Consider the following 24,137-nt stretch of genomic DNA (forward strand, 5'->3'; position numbering starts at 1 on the left):
AACTTCAAGCGTTAAAATGCGTTTTTTAAAAATATTTTTATAATCTCAAACCTTCTTGTTTGAGTATAATAATTTGGCCACGCACGGTATCATTAATAAATACTGAACAAGAATTTTACCCGAAGATAAAAAGGACACATTGCCACGATTACCTACCAATCTTGGACGAAGAGGACGCTCCATGGTAGAATGAAACAGCGGCGGCGCTTAGTTGACGATCACTTTTAATAGTTGAGATAGGAAAACAATGTACAGATACAGAATTTACACTCCTAGCCGACAAAAGTTGCTAGATAAAATGTTAATCGTAGAAAACGAACGGGAAATAAAACGATACACTTAACGAGTGGCTTATTCCTTTTATCTATTCGCTTATCGGTTAGTCCTTTACCTAATTACGATGATTGAATTATTAATTATAATTATGTCCTCTGTATAGACACACAGGTGTGAATACGTAATGGGAGATTCTTAAAAGCTACACAATGTTGTTTTCTTCTCTTTACTTTGGTTTTAAAGTAAGGACTAGTATGTTGAGCTTCGCTCTGTCTCTATGTGTACAGAGAGAAAAAGAAACAAGAAACGATAAAAAAAAAAAATAAAAAATAAACAGTGAACCAAGGAGCAACAAGTCGATGCAACGGATTCTGGCAGTCCCCACGGAAATCATATTTACGCGCAGACGTATCTGCGATGTCGAGCTACGTACGTGTGGTTGTCCGCTAAAAACCACGGCATGATCATCGAGTACATAGTAGGGTGAGCGTCGTTCCTCGCTGTACAGTGACCGATCGTATCGAGGGAACACGATCGGGTCGGCTACATGAGCACAGTTCAAGTATGAGTTAAATTACGCGTATAAACATCGAAGTGGATCGCGACAGGGCGCGTGCGCGCGCACAATCGGGCCGTACATTTTCTCCTACTAAAACCAAGTCAGGATCGCGCCACGGGAATTCGAACGCGACTATCCGCCTACTACGTCCGAGCCGTAATGCCGCGAACAATGCTAATCGGTAATGCAGTTTCTATCTAATCGAGACACGAACCTGGCGATCCTTGGGTTCCGTCGGGACGCGCTATCCTATCGATCGGGATGCTGCACGTTTCTAACGTGCGCCCTCTACGCAAGCGGATGTCGGTGGCTGTGAACCGCGGAGCGATGTATCGCCGCCAGGTGGCGGGCGGCCACTTCCGGCGCGAATAGTCGAGCTTAGAAAACGTCGCGTGCGCGATCGTAGACCTTGGACGATTCTAATTTTAATTAAAATGCAATTGCGATGAAGGCACGAGGCGTGTTGCGTGTATCTGTGTGTGTGTGCGTGTGTGTGTTAGCGCGCGTGTCTGTTAATTATTGAGTTCTGTGCGGTGGGCGCGATGAGACGAGCACAAGAGGGGCTACACAACGTTCTGCCGAGCATCGCCGGGTTCGCGAGCGTAGACGATTCCCTTGGTTACAGTCGTTTCCATGGCGACGAAGCGCGGGAAACGTCATCGATGAATCACACAGACGACAAGCGAAGCTCACAGAGTAATGTAAGTATACCATTTAGAATTGGAAATGTAATTTAGAATTAGAATGTAAAAATACTATGTATATATACAAGTAATTAATGCGTACCAGTTGCTGGTATCCTTAGTTTATATTACACGCTCGTTCTCTTCCACTCTTTTTCTCTCTCTCTCGCACTCATGCTCGTTCTATCGTCGCTTCCTCGTTCCTCAATGGAGAGCTTCTTTACACCGCCTCGGTATTCGTCGGTTGTACTTAAGAACAGCGATTGATTGCTCCAAAGAATTACATTTCGCCGGTAAAATTCTGATCGGCAAGAAACGTGTCGGCCGTGGCGTAACAGTACATAACCTCGAATATGTTTAATACGCCGAGAACCCCTTCGTTTCTCTTTCTCTCTTGTTGGCACACAAACGGAAGCAACATATATATATGTATATATATATCCAATGATACGCTTAACGATTCCACGGTGTATCGTTCGCCCGCGTGGCTCGATATCGACGATAAATTACCGACGAATATCCGACGGGCGAGAAATCCGTTTCGAAATTTCTTAGGCGATTTAGCATCCGATCGACCTTCGTTCAGTTAATTTTGTACATTGCTTCCTAATGCGAGTCGGAACGTTTCGTCAATTTTTTCTTGCTTTTTTCTTCTCGTTCGGATGTCTCTCCGCCTCGGAAGCGAGATTTCTCGCCGTCGTCGACAAAAGAACGCTAGAATCCATCGTCGAGGTACAGAAACTCGCGTGCCGTTCCGTCGAACGGGGAATCGCAATCGAATATAAAATCGAGTCGTTCGGGTATCATAAAAAACGATTTAAACGGCTCAAGCCAGTCTTCGCCTCTTGTGCAAATATGGTAATTTTGGAACGGATAAGTTCGTTAACGGTAAAATTCGTCACGTCACTTTCGGCGATTTTAGAAATCCGCGAGTCTTCGGCTCTGAGCCCGGCGATTGTAATCGCGATCGCGACGCGCCATTCTCATCTCGGCGGGCAGCACTTTTTTTTACGTTTGTCCTTCTGTTTTTTAAAAAACCGGGGAAAGAATGAGAAAACAAGAGCGGGCGTACACGAAGGGGAAAAACATCAAAAGTGATATACGAACGTTTCACCCATTTACGAAAGCTCTCGATCGTTCTCTCCTCTTAATTTGATATAATTCGTTATGCATTTCATTTTCTTCGTGTCTATCTAAGTGTATATGTACATTATATACATGTAAAACGCGTTAATTTATCCCATCTCTCGTATCCTTAATGATTGTATAATTAGGATTGACTATGTCTTAGAATAATCAACGGAATTATTAATTATTGTGTAAAATATGAAATATCGTACTGTTAGATGGTATGTCCATCTCCAAGGTACCATTTTGGACGAATATCGGTCCGTCTAACATGCCTAGCACTTTGATGAGCAAATACTTTGGAGATTACATAATCTAATAATATCAGGTAATATTTAAGTATAGATGATTTTTCTTCCCCTCGTTATTAATTACAAATATAAAACATGTATATGTAAATAGAATTCTTAATTATGCGCAAACATGTTCTCTAATTGAGCATACGTGAATCTTTTTTTTTTCTTCTCCTCCTCCTTCGTCGCCTCCTTAATCATCAGTCTAAGCCGAACGTCGCGGCTCCACACACAACAGCAGCGGTTAACAATACACGTTTTTTTTTTTCTTCTTCCTCTTCCTCCCATTTAAGCTTCGTAGAATCTATCGTAACAAATCAGTGTCCTCCCACGGTTGCAATCGAAATAACAATCAGCGCGTGCTACGAAAAACGTTATCCGTAAAACTTTCAAACGGCTTCCCCAAGCATGAAACACACACGACAGCGGCGCGGAAAAGTATACATGCGTCGGCTCCCGCGAACAACACCGTCATCTCGGCCCCCTTCTAACGCCGCGCTTACTTAAAATCCTCCCACTCCTGGCTATATAACAGACGGCGTCCCCGATCGGTTCTCGCGCGGTGAACCGGCGTGCGATCGACGACCGCTGGAGAACAAAGGGTGAAAATAGCAATGATGAACGCGATCGCTATTGCCGCGCGGTTCACCTACGCTCGACGGTCACGAGACCCCTGCGACAAGTACGATTGCTCGGAACATACGCGCCCTTCTCCGCGCACGCGCGTGGATCCGCGAACGGCGCGCTTTTATTTGTATCTTGAGAGCAATCCTACTTATCACGTGCTTCCTCCCTTAAACCTTCTATACACGCGAGCCAAATTAGAAGCGGCGAATTCCTCAACGTAATCTCCCTTTCTTCGTGCACACAGAGCATCGGGCTTGAACAGTTCCCTAATTCTGATTCGTCACCTCGTGCCGCGATTCGCGCGGAGAGTAGGTTCTTTTCAGAGACTGGGCGCGTATCGATAGGTGATCTTACGTGGAAATCGAACGAAACCCTTGCACACTTCCCGTCGACGTTGATATTCCTACGAGTTCTCGTCGGCGGCGATCGTTGCACCCCTCTACGCGCCGATAGGCCAAGCTTTACGCGGTCGTCCTCGTATCGTTTCCATCGTTTTTCAAAAATATATGATCGACTACTTAGGCTTTCGATAAACGGAAAGACGTCGCCTCGTCCGATAACTGGATTAATCTCCTCTCCCTTCCCTCCACGTCTTTCCTCCCCTCGCTCTTCTCTCGCTCGGATATAATATGTGGCCTAGCGTAATAACCCTATACAATTATCTCATTTATAGCTTAGGTAATGTGAGACCCTCATATGATCCATTTTTAATTACGTTTCGTTTTTTGTATCTTTTTATTTTCCTCCGGAGTGTGTGAAACGCTGAGACGTGTCCCGCTATTTACATGGGGGTGATCAATTTAATGGAAATAAATGCAAAAATATATGTATGTATAAACATTTAGTTGACCTACGCCCGTTCCCTCGTCCCGCCTTAACCGCTTCCCGCAGAAAGGCTCGCTCCACGCGACTGCGACTTCTAACTTGGCCGTGCCAGGGGAATAGCTTTCCTTTTACTCTTAACTAAACTCATACTCGTATAATTAAACTTATGTACTATTGTCTTTTTCCTTTCCTCGAGATATCACTACTCCAAGACACTCACTTTTACTTCCATTCCGGTCTAATCTCTCCATGCCCTACGACCCCCACCTGCGCAGACTCCCCTCACTGATTACGTCGACTTCGCAGTACCTCTTTCTCGCCTCACGTTCGGGTAGGACGTAGCACGAGCTTCGCGAAGCCACAGGGTGTCCCGGGAATTGTACGCTCAGCGAAGTTTCATTAGTCAACGGCTTTCACGCGATGATGATCATCTCGCCCGCCAATCGAGTGTAAAATTTCCGCGGTACAGGAATAAAAATCAGGCAGTGAAGTGAATGTAGTTGAACTTCCGTTACTTATTAAACAATCCTCTCTATCAGTCGGTAATTATCGACCGCTTCCGGTGTGCCACCCGAACGGCCAATAACGAAAAGGGTGCTACTTATCAACTATTTCGCAAACACCATCGTTTAAACCGTAGCTCGATGATATTTGCAAATATTTGGCAACGTTCAGATCGAGTCGTATAAATATCACCACCTGTACCGCGGGTTCTGCTAGAAATATCGAATGGGCGGTTCGTTCGTTACGTTGTGTGCCCATTTCGGTAACCGAGGCGATCCAAACTATTCGCGAACGCTACTAAAAAGATTGGGGAGAGGGGAACAAAATCAGCACCCCTTGGACGTCACGTGAAAACGGTTCACCTTATCAGTTGGCTGTTAAAGCCACGGATGTTCGTCGCTCGCCATTGTGCTCTGCACGTTGCGACGCAGAAGGCTCTGTAACCGAAATTTCGTAGCCACTTGGCGAAACATCAATGGCTTTCCTTTGGTGGAACGGAAAGTTCAATTTGCCCGCTCTCCGTCGAAAATGTCCCTCGCCGTGTGAAAGATAAAACGCGTTTCTATACGCGCACGCTATGAGTGGGGTCAATTACATTGTAGGTAGTATTGACTTCAGGACTCGGCAGTGAAAAACTGTGCTCTCTACGTACGTTTAAAAATTCACGTCCGCAAAGTAAAGTGTCAATAAAAAAGTCACCAGTCAACGAATATTAGAGAAAAAAAGAAATGGTCACGATATGAAAATGGGGATACGTTGTCGTTCGTATCTAGTCGTGTACAGGGTGGTTGTATTACTGTTGTTCAGCAGATCCATTGTAAATGAATGGTGCAAGAGAAAGGTAGATGGACGAAGAGGGTTTAATTCTTTCTTGGTCGTATGTGAGTGGAATTGCATTTAAATTTCCATTTATAAAGTTGATCGTAGCTTCTGTTTCGAATTAAATTCAATGACATTAAATCTGAAAGAAGTTCAACGATTCATCTTTATCAATTTCCACTTCTGATTTCGGTTAATGACTGTCTTCATACGCATTAATTCGAAATTTATTACAAATTTTGTGCAAACCTAATCCTTATAAAACATAGCAAAAGTTCACCCTCTTTTATCTTCTTCCTACACCCTTCTTTTACGAGGGAAATGCTGAGCTATAATAATTCCAACATCCTGCACGTATTTTCCATGGCATAGAGCAAGGCTCGTATAAAAAAAAATGATTCTAAGTAGTGCCTGTAACTTTCGAGTCGTCTATTCTTGAAAACTGGCGTTTGCGGAAGGAACGCTGGAATCTCCATAACTTCAGAAATCCGCGAAAAGCGCGGCTAATCGCGCCTATTCCCTCGATCTGCCACTGTTCCAAAGCTCCTGAGCTCGGGAAGAGCGACACAGGTGTGACTTCCGCGTCTCTTGGCGTTCCGTGAGCATTTATCTTATCTAAACATCGTCTACCATCATTTACTACCTATCGACCTCCTCGAGTTCGTCTCGATTCGCCAAGCGTCACGATTGGGCTTGTCCTCTCCTCTGGAAGAACGTCTACACGGTTCCAAAAAGTTAAGACTCGTTCGATCTAACCGAGAGCGCGTCGTGTAATGAGCAAGATTGGGGGGGAAAGGGGCTAAGGGAATCAGTCGGACCGCTACCGATTACAAACGTCGCCAACTGTTTCCCTGTGTAAAACGATTGTCTCGCTCCCGTCGCAATTTCAAACAAGACGTCCGCCCATTGCCTGGACTGACCGTTCTGATAGACCAATCTCAAACGTAACCATGGACGGTCTTACGTATTCACGAAACGAAGAAAACACGCGATCGTGCGACTTCACGGCGATCATTGAATCGAGATTGATTTGAAAAAGGTGCGCCAGTGATCGCGAGGCGCCGCACCGGCAGGCTCCCGAGCACGAACGTAATTGATTTAGCTACGCGCCAACGAGGTATAATTAAATACAACCGTTTCCGAAACTTCGATCGCTCGAGTCCGCAAGAGTATCCTATCGTTGATTCCCTTCCTGTCTACACTTTCCGTCCATCGTTTCGCCGTTGGACTGCGCGAGTTGATCGGCATACGGTGCAAACTATAAGTAACTTGTCCTCGAGATAAGAATAGTTAAGGCATAATGTGATGATGAAATCCATACCATACCTCCGTGCTCTGTACCAAGCGAGGTTGCGAACACCAGGCGCACGTGGACGTGAACCAGCCGCGTAACGGCACCCCGTCCCACTATGAAGTCGTCACGATAGCAGCCCAGCACGCGCGTGCAACGTAAACTGATTTTGAGCAAGCGTCACGAGGATGTTCCACCCGACGCACGGTCTCACTCGGTCGGTCGATCGATTCTTCAAGCACGCGTGATATGCGGAAACGTAACTACCCAGATAAAGCGCGCCGTGGTATAGCTTCCCCGCGGGGACCAACGAAAACCAACAAAACAACCAGCCGAAGGAATGCATTTCCACGTCGTAACGATTGCACCGATTGCGTGCTTATTAAAAATTACGTTAATAGACCGTACACACAGGCGGTACGGTGATCATCTCTGGTATTTACATGCTTCTTACTTTCTTTCGTGTTCAAATGGGGGTTTGGGGGTGTTAAATGGTCGTCGACGCACCCACACCGAACTCCCACCAACTTTGGGTCGCCAGTAGCGTCCATCTTCGTGTGCACACGATCGATCGGCGAACCGTTCGACGGCGAAGCCACGGGTTCGCGATTAGAGCCGGGTGGTTCTTTCCGTAACGGTGACAGCCTCGTCCCTCGGTACGGCGCGGTACTTGCCGCGCACCGAACTGGGGCCGAAGATCGGTGAGCCTCAGACAAGATGCCCGTCGATGTCGGAATAGGCCGGCGTCGGCGTGAACGTGGACAGCGGGTGGCCGTGGGTGTGCGCGTTGTTGGACACGGAACGGGCGAACGTGGTCGGCGGCGGCGGCACCGAGGGTGGTATCGGTGACTTTGAGCCGGCGGTCATCACGGTGACGTCCGGCGGCGGGACGGGGCGCGGCAGGGTCCTGCTGCGCGTCAGCGTTCCCGTTCCGCTGATCACGTGGCCCGGGACCATGTGCCCCGTGGGACTCATGGACGGGTAGTAGGAGCCCGATCCCGGCTCGCCTACCACTGGTATGGGGCTGTGGTTCGTCTCGTACCCCATGTAACGGCCGTTGTCGATCTCCACGCTGTAGAAGTTGACGTCGCTCGGCGGCGCTGGGCTCGGGTTGCCGATGTAGCTTGACTTCGATACTGCAATTGGGTGGAGGAGGAATACCTTCGTTACTAGTTTCGAGGTTCAAGCGAGCTGACGATAGTTGGGGGCGTCTTAACGTATATAAGTCGTGGGGGGTCTTTTTTAGAAGAGTTGCAGCTGCTTTTAGTAGAGAGTCTGAATGGAGGCTGGTGTGGTGGTGGGTATCTTGTGACTGGTTGCTGTTTCATTTTGTGTTTGTCTGAGGCTCTTAGCTGGAGCACGACTTACAGCTTGCGGCTGATCAAATTGGTTGTTTCTGTGGTAGATAGAGGGAGTAAGATTGAATCTGGCAGGTGGTCAGTATGTTTTCTGGGATGGTACTTCATTTCAATTGAACTAGTCTAGGTAGCCATAGATTCTGGGAGCTGGGAATCTCTTCGATTCGAGCGAGTTATTTAAGCTACTGACACACCCTGATTCCCCAGGCCTAACGTGGCTTGGAATAAGATTTTGCACAAGAAAGCTGCACCCAACTATCTCGTGAAATACTACAGACGACATACCGGAAAGCGTCCCACTGGCTGTCGTTCGCTGCGGCGGCGAGTCCATGCTCATAGGCGGCTGAATGTGGTTGCCACGACGACCAAGTGTCCCCTGATGATGCACCTGCATCTCCAAGTTCCCTTTCCCAAAATCTTGCATAGTTTGATCTATTAAATACGTGCTAGCTGCTGTCTTTCGGCCCTCGTCCTGTTGCGTCACATAGAGAGAAATCACTTCGTTAAATCAAAGGACACCGGCGCGGCAAACCCGCAACGTTATCTATCGTTATCATTAAAACGCAGATCAGCGAATCAGATAGTGACGAGGAGCATCGCGCTCCCGACATTCGTAGCGTATCAGTATGAAGTTACGTTACCAGATGTCGGCATGCACGGAAGCGACAGTTCTATTTCGACATTAAATCTCATCATTCTGATACATTACGAGAGTTCTCGATGTGTGTATGTGTGTGTGTATACGTGCATGGGAACTAGCTCTAAACATCCGCCCCAAAACCTGCCTACACTTAAGGCTTAAGGGATACTGCAAGAAACGAAGTAAGATTTGTTTGAGTATAAGGATATTGAAAAAAAAAAGGAAAGAGAAAAAACGTATCGCGAACAGAACTTGTATTCAGAAGAGTGTATTATCGACCAAGCTCCGAAGGGACTCTGTTACCGCATAACCGTGGAGTGCATAACGTAGAGAAGGATAGACATGATGCAAGAGAAATAGAAGAAGCGAGAGGGTTCGAGTCGCGATTCTTCGGCGAAGATCCAATCGAGGCGAAGATGCGGTAGGGGGTACCGAAACGAAAAAGCAAAACGGAACAGAAATGTGTTAATAGAACTCAAACCTACCCTCCGGCATTACTTGTTACTAAGAACATACTGACTGATCGCACTGACCACGTAATCGTTAGTGTCGAAGTTAACGTCGCTCTTCTCGTCCGAAACCGAACTTAATTCACCGGTCATGGTGTCTCCATTCACTGTGGATGGTGCGTACATATCCGCTGTCTGGGATTTGTTAATTCCTGTGGCAAAGGGAAGAAGAGAAAGCACACGATTAGTATTGGATAGACTTCCTCCTTCTACGGCTGTCTATTAACCCTTGGACGACGGATACTCCAGCTACGCATCCATTCTTACACTTAATTCAAATTTGATATCAAAATCATCAGAATCTGAAATCGTTATCTTTCTGCCAGAACGGATAGGATCTAAATGAGCCCTGCATCCTTAGGGCATATAAATATACTCTAAGCCTGTATCCGTCAGGCGAGGGTTAATCGATCATAAAGAGCGTCTTTTCTTTTCATTTCTTTATCAACTTTATCAACGAAGCGAACGCATTCGCCCCTCTACTCTTCATAAAGTAGCAACTTACGATCTTTATTTCGCTTTCTCATAATGTACCACAACACGACGATGAGGATATTAATGATAAAAAAGATGAGGGAGGTTGCTGCAAACGTATAGATATAATTCATTGTAAAATCCCCCTTTTCCAGGAGCACGTCTGGCTGGCTATCCGCGTTATTCGGCCCTATGGAAAATAAGCAGAAAAGACATACATATGAGAGTGATCATATTTACCGGAGCGTTGGGCCTTCTTTTTCGATTTTAATGTAGCAAAGACTATGGGCGCAGCAATGAGTAGGCAAACAGAGGCGAAAACAGTGATGATAATGACGATGATGTAGGAAGAATTAATCTCGCTGGATGTCACGTCTGTAGGTGGTGCCTCCCCTGTAAGCCAAGCCAACGCCCCCATCACCGAATTGTTATTCATGCAACGACACAGTCCACTAATTGTTAGTTGTACATTTAGCGCACGCCGATCGATCGTTAAACGCTCTAGCACGGCCGAGATCTCATTAGCGCGTCTAAGTCCATCAGCAATGGTAATCTTTCGTTTAGCTCTGTCATCAGGCATACGATTAAACGGCCAGTTTACGTTACAATAGTCGGACCCGGCATATTCCGCGTTCGATTGTTCATAGACGGTCACTCGATATTAAAATGTCTCGTTGGATGCTTCGAATTTGGCAACAAGAGGCCGCGACCCGGCGACTAAAGCGTAAATGTGACGTGACTCGATTGCAGATTCTACAATTTTATTGGTTTCCTATCGTGGATGTCACCGTGGATTAAATAGTATATGTAGGATTCCGTTTAACGTATTTTTGCAAGGGGTGTTTCCTTCTAGTAAGATGAAACTTTAGGGTTGAATTTAGCTTCAAAGTGTACAATCCATACTCTATAGAATTAAAATGCCACTTGCGTCGAGACGCAAGGGGGGCATTTCGAGTATTCGATGTAAATACAAGCAAATCGACCTTCACCAGACGTAAGGCCATACAAGTCATTCGCTCATGTATACTTTATGACCCTCGTCGTTAAATCCAACCCTAAACTGAGTCCCACCATTCAAACACCAGCCACAGAGTCTTTCAGCATTTCATTATAAAAGCATGTAGCATGTCGGTTACTCATCTTATCCTACAAGCTGGCTACTACTAATCACGGTCCAGATATGAATCAGCTAGGATCGACTACAGAAAAATCATTACTACCTCCCAAACCGCACTACCCACTGTCAAAAACGTAACGATTTTCCTGTCGTCGATCCAGATGACAAATAAAATACGTATCTCTGGATCTTCAAAGGATTCGTTTCAATCTCTATATGGTTAGTGAACGTTTACCCCGTTGTCGGAAATACGATTCAGTTAGACGTGTTAGAGCGAAATGGTATACTAAGAGTGGCAGGGTGCTACAGCAGTGGTCAGAAGAGAATTTAAGCCGTCGAAGATTGAAAAAAAAACATAAAAAATATTTCCTCTTCTATATGATTAGTACAGCCTATTGGAAAGCATTAATGCTACTAACTCAATTTTGCAAAAAATGCTGGCTGCTTAGTTCGTTTTTGTTTCTCAGTGCCTCGTATCTTAAAATGATTACACAGAGCAGATCACTGCTATCAAGATACTACGTAAACTTTAATTTATTACGCAGACACGTAAGAATATAAATTTCAATGTTTCTTTCGACCACCACTGTACGCATCGCTCTAGAAAGCATCATCGTTACGGCACACAGCGTTACGTTACTCCGAGCTGGACACGAGGACTTACGTAGCGTCTGGACTTTGACAAGGTCGGGCAGGAAGCCACTGTCCCCCTTCTCGTTGATGGCCTTTACGCTGAACACGTAATACGTTCCCAGAGATAGCCCCATGATCGTGGTTTTATATTCTCCAGGGGAGACGTCCAGATAGTGGTATCGATCCTCGTAGTCGAGGGCCTCCCGCCAACGTATTTGATAGGAGGTAGGTAGGCCTCCGTCGAATCCTCTTTTCCACATCAGGGTGACGGAGTCGTGGGTGACGTTGTAGACCTCCAGGTCGGTGGGCTTGTCGGGCGGCGACGTGACATCCAAGTGTATGATGTCCGTCGAGTGTCCCATCTTGTTCATCGCCCGGCACTCGTACTTTCCATAGTCGTGGGACGTCACGCGGAAAATGGTTAGCGTCGACTCGGAAATTAACTCGCTTAACTGTAAAAAGAGAAGAAGAGGGGCTCGATAAGCAGGCTGCAAGACGGTGCGATCGATTTTTGTCCGTCTGTCGGCCGACAAAACGAGGACTTCCAGTGGTGCGCTGGATGGGGCAATCTTGGAGCTTTAGGTACTTGCGTTGGATTTCTGGCAGAGAGAGAAATTCTTGTTTTCAGGGATAAAGAATATTTTATTGCTGAGGATAAAAGGACTTGAGGTGTGCTTGTGATGGATTAACTTTCGTGTGATTTTCTGAGTAGCTATTCTCAAAGAATTGTAGTTTACGGTGGGGGTCAAATGGGGATGGAAAAATAGAGGGCGAAGAGCGGGAAAAATGTTTTATTGGGCCTTCTTAGCGAATTATTTCTATACAAGACGAGACAAGCAAGTAGAATAGTCTGTATATGGTCAGACATATCAGTAGTTCACGTTGTAGGGGCGTTTGAAGTGCTTCGAGATGAGTTACGAGGATGCCACCAGCAAATAGACTACTTTAATATTCAATACGATATTGGAGCATGAAATGCAAGAAATTGTCAAACATTTGCTATGTGAAAAAGCCAAGAATCAACTATGTATACCACACTATGCATTGATCGGTGTTAAAGAGTCGCTTGTAAGCGTAAGAATGAGCTAAGAAAAATCTCACATCTGTGTGCGTGATGCTGTATTTGTGCTCCGTGACGTTCGGTAACAGGGTTTTCCCGTTGAAGGTCCACGCGAATCGTGGTAGCGGAGAGCCTCGAGCTTTGCAAAACAGCTGCACGTTTATCCCTTTGTTCGCTGCTGCTCTCCTCGTCAGCGGCGTGTTCATCATTTGCGGCTTAACTGTAGCAATAAGATGAATCGTTAACAACCTATGCGAAACCTTGTGACGTTTAAATTGCCATCCACGAAGGAGCTGTATCGATTGGCAACTACACGTACAATTTGTGACGAAGAGAATAGGCTCAGAGGTGACGTTCCCGATCCCGTTGTTGACTTTGCACTGATACTCCCCGACATCCTCTTGATCGGGATTCTCGATGTGCAGATAAGAAGTCTTGTCGATAAAAGAGGTGGAATACCGCCCGGAGAGCTCCGAGTTCGAGCCAACTTTCTGCCATGTGACGTATTCGTCTCCTATGGGGCTGCCATCCACTTCGCAGAACAATTTCGCCTCGATTCCTGGCGGATACACTATCCCCGATTCAGAGGTCTGTTTGATTTTCGCGGCGTCTGCAAAGCACACAGTCGAAAATTCAACATGATTCAACTTCGATCATTCGAACGTTCTACGAAAGATGTAGATTCACGTCGCACTCTATAAATGCCGCGAATATGCCATTAGGAAGCCGTTCCCTCGAACTTCTGTGATCCCATTCAAGATTAGAGGAGGATCGCGTAGAACAGATTGCACTCACATTGAACGGTTAAATTTAGCTGATAGAACGTCGTTCCCTCGTCGTTGGTCGCTTCGCAGGTGTAGGTGCCAGCATCGTGGCGATCCAGTTTCGTGATGTTCAGCGTGGAGCTGCGAACGGATATCCGTCTGCTGCTGCTGACCAACGGCAAGCTGTCCCTGGTCCACGTGTATTTTATGTCGTTGGGGTTCCCCATGGCGGTGACGGAAACGACGAACGGCTCACCTTCCATTCCGATTAATTCGTGGGGTTCTATCGAGGAGAATATCGGCTTGTCTGCGAACCAGAAGCAATTCTTCAATCGGGCCGCAGGTTTCTTTAGAAAAGGAATCGATAGACTCTTGCCTCTGAGATACTCAATTTATATCGCATTCATGCTTCATCCTGGCGGTCTTCCTCTTAGCGTGCAAAACCGCTACCGAACTCTCATTGCCGGTTGAATAAGTTAAACAACCGACACTCTATGAAACTTTCGCCAGCCACGCACTTTTCTCTAATAAAGCCGCAATACTCACACAACACGTCGAGGGTAGTAGCATCGTGGATGGACCTCTCCATCTGAGTGTTCCTCGCCTGGCACGTGTACACCTCCCCGTTCATCTCTTCCGTCACGTCCAACGTGAGCTCGACGAATGCCAGAAATCCACCGTGTAAGCCCGGCTTAGTGCCGTTTTTTGTCCCCTGCACGGAGATCCCACCCTTCCACCACGACATCTCAGCCGCTGGGTTGCTACTGCTCGATTCGCAAATGATACGGCCCTCCTTGCCGGAGCGCAGATCCTGGGGCTCTCTGGTGATCTTGACTTTGTCAGGTGGAACTGTGACAGAAACGTCGCCAATCGATTACACCCCATACGTTATACCAGGGGCGATTTCTCGGAAGAAACAGGGGGTGCGAGAATGGCAGAGGAAGATGGAGTTAATTTAACCCTTTGGAGTCACGGAGCTAAATGAATTGAACTGTCCCAAAGTTCTCTGCTGGATTCACGTGTGAATAAGTGGGATTCCGAGGGATTAATAGAGGGGGAGGGGTTGCTGCGTAAATATGTGCCGTGTGTCGGGTCTTACAGTTGACTTTCAGGGCGAGAAACTTGATCAGAGGAATTTCGGTGGCCGAATTCGCCGCCTCGCATCGAATTCGGGCGTTATTGTCGGACGCGTTCACGAGCATCGTCAGCTCGCTGGAAACCGCGTGGTCTCGTGTTCTCGTGTTCCCTGTCACCTGAAACAGATGGTGCGTCGTTAAAGTCGATAACGAAGCAGGGGGGAGAAAAACGGTTGGCGGGATGCGACCGCAGGAAACGCGATATTTCAGATGTAAATCTGCTTGGCGGATCATAGGGGGGCCTAATCCTGCGACTGTACTATTTCATCTCGAGCTGGCGGCCCAATTGCTTCCCGACTCTAACACCTCAAAGAGGAGCATTTAATCCGAGCGTTTAAGTCCTTGCCAAGCTCAGCCTCCAGCGCTCGGTAGCGATCCCGAGAGCTCAGAGTCTGGCAGAAGTGAATTTTGACAATATATTAACAGCGGTTCGTCAATCCAACCTCGAATCTGGACGATCGTAAAAGGCAGTGCTGATTCGCTCACCGTCCTGTCGTTCTTGTACCAAGACAAAGTGGCCAGCGGGTTTCCTGAGGTGGCAGTGCACATCAATTTCAGGACCGTGCCGGCATCAATCGTCTTCCCTTCCTCGTAGCCGGTGATGCTGAGCTTCGACGGTGGATCTGAGCGAGCGGAAAAAGAACGGATCGAATCCCCATGAGCATCGCGGCAAATCGATGGCGGGACGGTAAAAATGCAGTTCTCCGAATAAAAGAGCAATGGGGAGGAACGAAGGTGGTGGACCAAGCTCGAAAGTCGAATCGCGTGCTGGAGCATCGTTCGACCGGAGGCAAAATTAATTCAGACGCGAACTGGAATTCCACCCAGACTGCATTGGTATATTCGCAGTTGGATCGAAATTCACAGGATCCGGGGGGCGAGCCGACACGATACAGGAGCCGTGCAAAGTCTGAAGCTCGCTCGGGATTAGTTTCATATTAATCCCGGCCCATGGTGCAGATCGTGGCCCAGGATTACGCTTACAATCGCGTTTAGTCGGCTAATTGGCTGGCGTGTACTCACAGATCACGTTGATGGTGTGCGTCCTCACGACGTTCTCCGTTAGCTTGACGTTCGATGCGTCGCAGATGACGACGATGCTGCGGCTGATCCGATTGATGTTGAACGTCACGTTCGACGACGTGATCCATCCACCCTGGGGCGCCGGCTCCGTCCTCGAGGCGTTACTTTCGAAATTGTGTCCGTCCACCGTCCACTTTATGTCCGCCGGCGGGTTCGAGTTCTCCGTCGTGCAGGTGATCACCACTTGCTCGTCGGCCTTCGCCTCTGTCGGACCGGTGATCGTCACCCCTGACGGAGCGACTGCAAGCAATAATAGTTTCGTTTAACTTTCATTTCCATTCAACTTCCCTGATAGCTTCTCTTTCTTGGAACTTTGGGCACAACTGGAGTGAACGCGGGGGTAAAAATTTCAAATAGAATTCAGATTACTTATATATCACTGCCTATTAAAGCAACGAGAGTCTCTGCTAAGAGTCACTGAATTTGATTTTCTACCAGAGAAACATTAAAATCGAAGGATCGTGTCGAAGCGAAAGTAGTACTCACAAAGTACAGTCAGATCGACGTGAAGCTTCATGGGATCCACGCTCATGATGTTGGACACCTCGCACCTGTACCTCGCGTTGTTATCCTGCGCTTTCGCGATGATAGACAGCACGCTCTCGGAGAAGCTGCCCTCGGAGCGGTACTCCGTGGTGACCTGCTCGTTGTTCCTGTACCAGACGATCTTCGCGGGCGGATTTCCGCCCCGCGATCGGCAAGTCAGCTCGAGCTGCTGTCCACGTTTCACTGTCTCCCCTTCGGTGTATCCCTCGATGTACGGCTCGCCAGGGGGGTCTGGAAATTATTCAATCATGCGAGCCTTGAGCAGCCGCGAAACCCTGACACCTCTGTTCCTCTAGTAATGGAAAAAGTTTCTTAATAAAAGTTCCATGACAGGGGTGGAGGAGGCGGGTAACACGATGCAGCGGAATTAATACTGGCGGATTGTCGCGTGACAGCTAATTAATGCAGCTCAACCAAGATGTCGTAATCAACAGTTACACAAGCCGGTTGTAATTGCAGTGATTGACAGCTAAGCAAATGCTCGGCGACGCGCGGCGGAGATAGCGGCTGCTTAATAATTATTGTAGGACAATGCAGGTGATTGATGTTGGATTCAGAGTTGTATTTTTCCTTGAGTTCCTACTATTCAAATGACTCTGCTTGGAAGAAGACAAGTTTGAAGGACGATTAACTTGTGATTTTGTGTTTCACAAACACTTACTTCTTCTTTAACACAAACACCGACTCAGGAAGGATTTGGGGAGTGTGGTACTTACAAAAAACAGAAAGCTTGATAGTGGCCCTTAAAGGTATAAGGATGGGTATCGCAGGGTGCTTGGCCTCGCACGCGTAGTCCATGTCGTTGTCATCCGCGGTGGGTAGGATGGTGATGGAGCCGTGGGTGTCATATTTCAGCAATTCCTTCTTACTTTCTCCAGGCTTCTGCAGTTCCTTGTCTGAAACAGCAGCGCAGAAGCGAACGCGTTAGAATTACTACTTGCAGCGATGGCAAATCTATACCTATCGAGTTATTCCCATTTCACACTTTCAACCCCATTTCCACAGTACTGGAATTACCCAGAACATAATAAACTAATTCAGAACATCCTTGACTCCCAATTCCATGGTAATCCCCGGGGCTGCGAATCAAATATTCCTCCAACAATTCGATCCATGGAATTTTCTATACAGATCTGCCAATTCGCGAGCCAGGAAAGTAATGGTTTCCCATCATTATTATTTTAATTAGTTCCAACGCGACGCATACGGAATCGCGTTACTCCGCTGACAGAATATCGGTGCGGGAAAAATTCATCAGCGCCGAGGCAGCTTTTCAACGGGAGCAGAAATATTCGCCACGCGACGACGCTCGCCCTCGATATCGGGAAATTTATATTAAAGAAGTTCGACGGCCGTGACATCGCCGTGTTTCCGCTGATATTTATTCAGCTTCGCGCTCCCGATCGCCCGCGAATAAAGCGCCGTCGGCGGCCGCCGTTCTTAAACCGTTAAATCATCGTCAAACAAGGCTGGACAGGCTTTTACCCGAAGCACCGATGCCTCTTTATTTCATTCCAGAAGTCGCGACTTCCGCAAACGACGTCAGTTACCGATGCCATTAAAGCGGAAACGCGGCCGCGGACGGGCGAAAACCAATCAGAAGATCGTCGGATTTGTACGATCGATTTACTTCTCACGGTGATTGACGTTGCACGTTCCATTTCGTATCGATATCAGTCGTTACGATAACTTCTCTTTCTAATCCCCCGCCCTCAATGTGCTTGCTCTTCCCCCTCAATCCCCCCTTTCTATTCAATGAAATCGTCGGATTCCATTTCTCGTTCACGATCCATGTGAACGCGTAAGCAGGTTAAAAACTCGGAAGGGAATTTAATTAATGCGGTGAGAATTTCAATTATATGTTTTACGTGGCTCGTTGTAAAATACGACCCTGCCGGTGGAACATGGCTGCCTCGAAAAACACGGCCGCACGCAGTGTTTCAACGTTTAATCGAGAATTACTTGTTTCATGTCCGGCGTCGTTTAATGTAATTGTTTCTTTTCGAATGGAGCTTTTAATATTGAAATATCGCGGGCAGTCGTTTTAAATTGTAAATGCGAAAGGGTAGCAATCTATTCGTTGTTCCTGAGAGTGTGATAATCTGGTAGCTGGAATTGTTGCGATAATTACGGATCAAACTTGAATTAATTAGGAAAGGCTCGTGTTGACTTAGAAAACGATGAGTGTCGGGATTCGGCGTGCTGGGGACGTGTGCGAACGACAGGGGCCGGGAAACTTGCGTGCCCACAGTTAGAAGTAGACTAACTCCGGAGACTTAGTTGTAAACTAGTCGTAAACCACCGAAATTTTGCTTCAAAGTGTGAAATCCGATTGGGACCAGGCTAGTATGCGCGGTGAACGTGCCGTTCGAATTCGTCTTTCAATTCCAGAAGCGCGTTCAGCCTGCTTCCAGCGGCAGACGAGAGGAGAATTGGTTAAACACGGTTTTTAAACAATTTCAACTCGTTTCGACGAGGAACGGCGTTTATTCTATGATAAATCGAATTGTATTTGGAAAGTCACAGGCACATTTAACTGTCTTCGTATAGATTTAAAAATCTCTGAGGTTTCGCAGAACCGAAAGTAGATAGTTCAGATTGATTCATACACAATTCATATAATTGACCGTGGATCCCCCTTTCACTTGCGTTACGCGGGACCTTGGCGGGGTTTTTGATTCTTTCTGTTAAAAAAATTCCATTTCCAGTTGCCCGATTGGATACGAAAGCACAGAGGGAACAAATACATCCCGAATTTCCTATTTCCCGGCCCGTATTTGCGCAACGAAAGTTGATTTTTAATTTTTCAAGGAATCCCATTCCACTGCCGGGTGATAGGAATAACGCGTTTCGTTCCCGGCCAATTTTCTTCTCGCGAAAATTATTTTCCGTTCTGCCGGGACGAAATAATTTCCCCTGCTACGTGTATAACAACGTTTTCGCTCACCCCTCTTCCCTTAATTCCCCTTGTTAATAAATCAGCCAGCCAGCCAGCTCTCTCGGCTGTAATACAGCGAAATGCAAGAATCTTGTTATCTCGCGATTATTTCGCGAGCGAATATTTGTCGAATTCCGGTGTCCTTGTTCCCACACAATTATTATACGTGTTCTCTTCTTACGAGGCAACTCCGCCTCTGACATCTTATCATGTTTAGCGAGATAACAAGTTCTCTAGAGGAAGAGAGAGAGAGAGATTCTTAGCCCTCTTGTGATTCGGTGAAAGAAATTAATATGCCCGCGTTGGAATAAGTTACAGGGATTGCAGTTGTTTTGAAAATTTAATAATATTACGTAGACTGGCTAAAATTGATAGTAAAATGTTGCTGGAGAATGCATAACGCTGTCGATAGACGTTTTCTGTTGAACTTTATTACAGGTGTAAGGGGAGGAGTAATTTAAGGTTCCTAAATGGAATTACCGCTTAATTTGTGTGCGTTCGAAAGTTCTTGCTAAGCCGAGTAACTTTTACTCGAAGAAATTTTTAATATAGCGCAGGCATGAGAAGTTATAGGGTGATACAATAGTTCTAGTGATGTTGGTCAGCGAATAACGTCTGACCGGGTACGGTATAGTTCCACTTGCTCGCCTGCACTTTGCTTCGTCCGCGCAGTATAACTGCATGGATCGATCATTGTGTTCCACAGAGCGTGCAGCATTTGGGAAACTGTGCTCTATTAAAAGTTGCTTAGATTAACAAAATCTTCGCGAGCGCGGAAACGAATAATTCCAAGTTACATCGCCCTTTATACTTGAATGCAACTCTCGACTTTTCCACCATTAAATCTTATCACGTGCGCTATCATCACTGTCAATTTTCTGTAACATCACGTGCTCACGTTACAAAATCGGAGGATTAAATTACGAAACCTCCGAAGCGTCTTTGTTCTCTTATCCGTATCACCCTCCAGTTTCCCCCGCTGCCTGTGGCAAACCGAAACTGCATATTCGCCTAAACGAAGCGAACGTAATAACCCTTCGCGAGCCAATTCATGGATCATGGATTATGAAAGCTGTAAAACGCGGGAATTAACAGCATGGCGATGCACGTATCAAATTCCCATCCAGCATTCATTTCCCCGGCGAATCCGTTCCGCGGGATTGGCGGCGCGCGTGCGGTGTTCACGCTGGAACAAAAGTCTGAACGGAATTCGGGTCGCGGCCCAGCTCCGCAGCGCCGCTTAAAACTTCCCTTCGACTTCCACCGGACGTTTTTTGTCAAAGTGGCCACTTGCTTTGCCGGATTTATCAAAGAACACGAACATGTCCTGCGGGCCAAAAGATCCGTGTCATCCTCCCCTTTCTCGCTCGTTACATCGCTCGCTGGAATAGTTGCTTTTGTGGACCGTCCCGGAGACACTTGTTCGCTACCTATCCCGAAAACTTTTCAGACTTCTCGCGCTGTTTTCTTTTTTTTTCTTTCTCCCTCTCTCTTTCTCTCTCTCTCTTTCTCTCTCTCTCTCTCTCTTTTCACCGCGCCCAAGTGGCTCTAACATCCACGCGACAGAGCATTTGCATGTCCCGGCGACAGAATTTCTGAAGCATTCCCTTTCACCGTCCCAAAAGTCACCTCGCGATAAAAACTTAGCGTTAGAGCCTCCCACATTTGTCCGACAGGACGGTTTCAACGTAGCAGCAAAAGGCATCAGCGGGATCCCTCTCCTGTCTCGCGCTTCGAATCACTCTCCCGCCCCGTGTTAATATTTAAACAGCCCGCCATTCTGGCCCGTGCACCGTTTTTTCGAAGGCACACTAGAGAATAACTTAATAGAGTGTCTTAGTTGCTCCATTATACCCGCTCCGGCAATGCACTTCCCTCCGTGTCCGCCCCATATTCCCTTCTTTCCGTGCTCCTCCAACATAGTTAACGTTTCATGATCTCCAGGGTCGTAACTATGGCTGGCGGTGCTCGTTCCAGCCGCGGCCCCCCTGAAACTTTTATCCGCGGCCGGGCACGGCCTGCGCACGAACATTTTCCGTTCGTACCTCAGGCACGCCTGTCGCGATAAAGATAGTCCCTGAAACAGTATTAATCGCAATTGCACCCCTGGTCTCCTTTGTCGCTGCGATTCAACGTTGTTACTCAACGCTGCAGCGCTCGGGAGGGGAGACGTTTCCCTTTTCGACCAGCACGAGTCACGGGAAACATAAGCGACTTCCAAATTAACGCCGGGAACACCAAGCATCTCGTTTCCCCAGCGTCGAAATAAAAATCCTCCCCCGAAGTCACTTTACTGGAGGGAGTTAGCCCCTGCGAATCGTCATCTTACCAGACCGTGCTTCGTAAAACGGAATCACTTCCGACCAAGTTTACGAGCCGTCGCATTCGCACTCGCATTATCGGATAGGCCGACGGTTACATCGCGGATCGATGATGCCGACGTGCCCCGTGATGCCACCTTTTCGATTCTTACTCCACCCCCGCACGGCGTTGTTACGCTGCCCGGTGTCTGAAGGGCCATGAGCGGAGGGATAAACAGATCCTTCGGGTTGATTGAATCGCGACGAATGGTCCGTGTCCCGCGGGATTTAAATAAAGATAACGAGCCGGCCGGCTCGCGAAGTCTGTTTCATATTCATTAATTATTTTGTACAATCGTCCAGCTTCCTTCGGTGGATGACAGCCGCCGGCCTTTGCTCGTCGAACCATTATGGGTCCCCTTCCCCCTCCGCGGCTATTACTTCTGCTTCCGCGGCACTCGTCTCTTATAACGTCCCCCTTCCCAGCCGCTGTTGCTTCTCGTTGTTTTCCTTTATCTGGAAGCGCGTGCAGTTCGACGTGGATCGATAGCGCGCTCGGGAGAACCGATTTTACTTCTGAAAATTGCTCCTTCGTCTCTACTATGTAGCAAGAGAAATCGACCCTCTTCCTCCTCTTGCTGCCCCCTTCCTCAATCACCACCGTTCCCGACTACAGTCGTGTGTTCTTCCGTCGGGACCAGCCCTCGCCGTTCCGGGGCTGGCCCCGAGACTTTAATTGTCAGTAAAAATGGATTAAGGAGAATTAGGTCTCGGGAAAGGTCTGCTCGAATCGACGCGCGGAATCCACTTTAAGCGCTCCTTTTGTCTCTGATCGATTAACTGGTGTTCGCCGGGATCAAGCCGGAAGAATTTCTGCTTCGATTCCGAGGGACAGACTACTACTCCGCTGGTCTGCTGGCCCCTCGAATCACGGCTGATCAGAAGGGATTTCTTGGAGGAGAGGGGTGCTCTGTTTAACTGCGAAATAGTAATCGGATGCTGGGCTCTGAGGCACGCTGGTGATCGTTTATTAACCGTGATTAGTCGAATGATTTTATTTAATGTGTTAATTATATTCTGTCGTTATATAACTTCAGGGGATGCGTATCCTTTCGTGAATCGAATAGCTGTGTTTAGTAGACTTGGGAATGGTAATAAAAGATTATGGTTACCTTGTGAACTTGGCGTATATCCGAATGGATATTGTAATTCTTGTTTCAAGGACACTGTTGCATATTCTATTACTTGTAAGATTAATTCAGAGAGGAAACGCTTAAGGGGTATTCGAAGAAACTAGTGGTAGGTATATCCTTTTTTCCCTTTAATTAAACGAAGCAACGATGAGCTGGGTTCTTTTAAAGAAGATCCTCGAACCCCACTCGCCTAAATTCGATTAACGTGAATCCGTTGATCCCCGAGGGCCCCTGTAGGCGAAAATAAACCTTACTTCGTAATCCACGATCACAATAAATAAAGATTAATCATAGCTCGAGGAGATTCTAAAAGGGGAGACGTAATTTCGGCCAGAAAACTCATTCGTCTGGTTCGCGTCCCAATTGCCAGTCTCCGTCAATTACTTCTGCCCGATCCATCTTGTCCAGCCTCGAGTTTCGCCTCGCTCTGTTATTTCGTTAGGGCTGTCGCGACATTTTCATATTATACCACAGAATCAAATTACGAACTCGTCTTTCGGTGCGTAAGAAGCTCGCGATCTCTGCGCAATCAATTTTAAATAAAACTTGCAAGCCTCAGAAAAATGTCATCGCGATCACTTTCGTACAAAAATTATTGACATAGTGGAAAATAACGGTTCTCTGAAATATTCTTTCTTTCCAACTGCAACTGCAAAAGTAAAAGTAATCTTCCCTTCCAGGTCTGAAATGTAGGAGACATTTTCAGGCACCGTTTACACCATAGATAACGCCATAGAACAAAAGCCCGCGCACACCCTTATGTAAAGAAGACCTCTGGAAGATCTCGATATAAATTGTCCCGTTTGCGATAAGAACTTCAACGCTCGTCGATTCTTATCGCAGCGATAAGAACGGTCCCGGCGCGTGATAATACTTCGCCGAGGTCAGGGGGTGAAAGACGAAGGGATGAATTTACTTACCGCCCTCTATGGAGATCGGCGTGATGGTCGTGCCACCCCCTTTGATTTGCACGTTCCCTCGATACCAAACGATCGAGGCAGCTGGCTTCGCAGATCGAACGACGCATTCCAATTCCTTCGATTCACCGACTTTCACTACGATCTTCTGCTTGTTCGGGTGGTTGCTGATCTCCACCTCCTGCGGCGGTGCTGTAAAAAAAAACAGTGAAGCAATGGTCAATACGAGCATAAAAAACAGTGCAACGACCATTAAATCATCTTCGTCTAATTTTACTTCGCAATATTGCCTCGTTTAGTATTCTTCAACCCTTCAACAACTGTTCTGAATGATTCGGTACCTTTATAGTTCAGATTCACAGGCAAACAGTTGGCAGAAACTGTTAGCAGTAAAAAATTTCAGAATCGAAAGCTCAAAAAGTGTTTCCCTATTTTATAGGAATATTAAAAAGGTGAGCTAGGCT

General features: G+C 47.0%; 1 protein-coding gene and 1 long non-coding RNA gene across 6 annotated transcripts in view; one reads left to right on the plus strand and one right to left on the minus strand.

Moving 5' to 3' along the window:
• Window positions 1–206: 206 nt before the first annotated feature.
• Window positions 207–24,137, minus strand: part of Sns (sticks and stones) — a 333,145-nt gene continuing 309,214 nt past the window's right edge. Inside the window, exons 4-18 of one of the 5 annotated variants that reach the window (XM_076815426.1) lie at window positions 23,677–23,865; window positions 17,042–17,221; window positions 16,266–16,556; window positions 15,720–16,019; window positions 15,183–15,319; window positions 14,660–14,813; window positions 14,107–14,409; window positions 13,592–13,867; window positions 13,116–13,406; window positions 12,838–13,016; window positions 11,768–12,188; window positions 10,227–10,379; window positions 9,537–9,664; window positions 8,649–8,835; window positions 207–8,141 (exon numbers count right to left, since the gene is read on the minus strand). In XM_076815426.1, the coding sequence (XP_076671541.1) occupies window positions 7,714–8,141; window positions 8,649–8,835; window positions 9,537–9,664; window positions 10,227–10,379; window positions 11,768–12,188; window positions 12,838–13,016; window positions 13,116–13,406; window positions 13,592–13,867; window positions 14,107–14,409; window positions 14,660–14,813; window positions 15,183–15,319; window positions 15,720–16,019; window positions 16,266–16,556; window positions 17,042–17,221; window positions 23,677–23,865 (3,617 nt within the window). In that variant the 3' untranslated portion in view covers window positions 207–7,713. The other 4 variants (XM_076815424.1, XM_076815428.1, XM_076815427.1 and 1 more) reach the window with 4 other exon arrangements.
• LOC143370384 (uncharacterized) overlaps window positions 1,401–24,137 on the plus strand; it is a 183,575-nt gene continuing 160,838 nt past the window's right edge. Inside the window, exon 1 of the long non-coding RNA XR_013085608.1 lies at window positions 1,401–1,536. This is a non-coding gene — a long non-coding RNA (uncharacterized LOC143370384). The remainder of the gene's footprint in view (window positions 1,537–24,137) is intronic.

The sequence above is a fragment of the Andrena cerasifolii genome, chromosome 6, assembly GCF_050908995.1.
Source record: "Andrena cerasifolii isolate SP2316 chromosome 6, iyAndCera1_principal, whole genome shotgun sequence".
Classification (NCBI taxonomy): domain Eukaryota; kingdom Metazoa; phylum Arthropoda; class Insecta; order Hymenoptera; family Andrenidae; genus Andrena; species Andrena cerasifolii.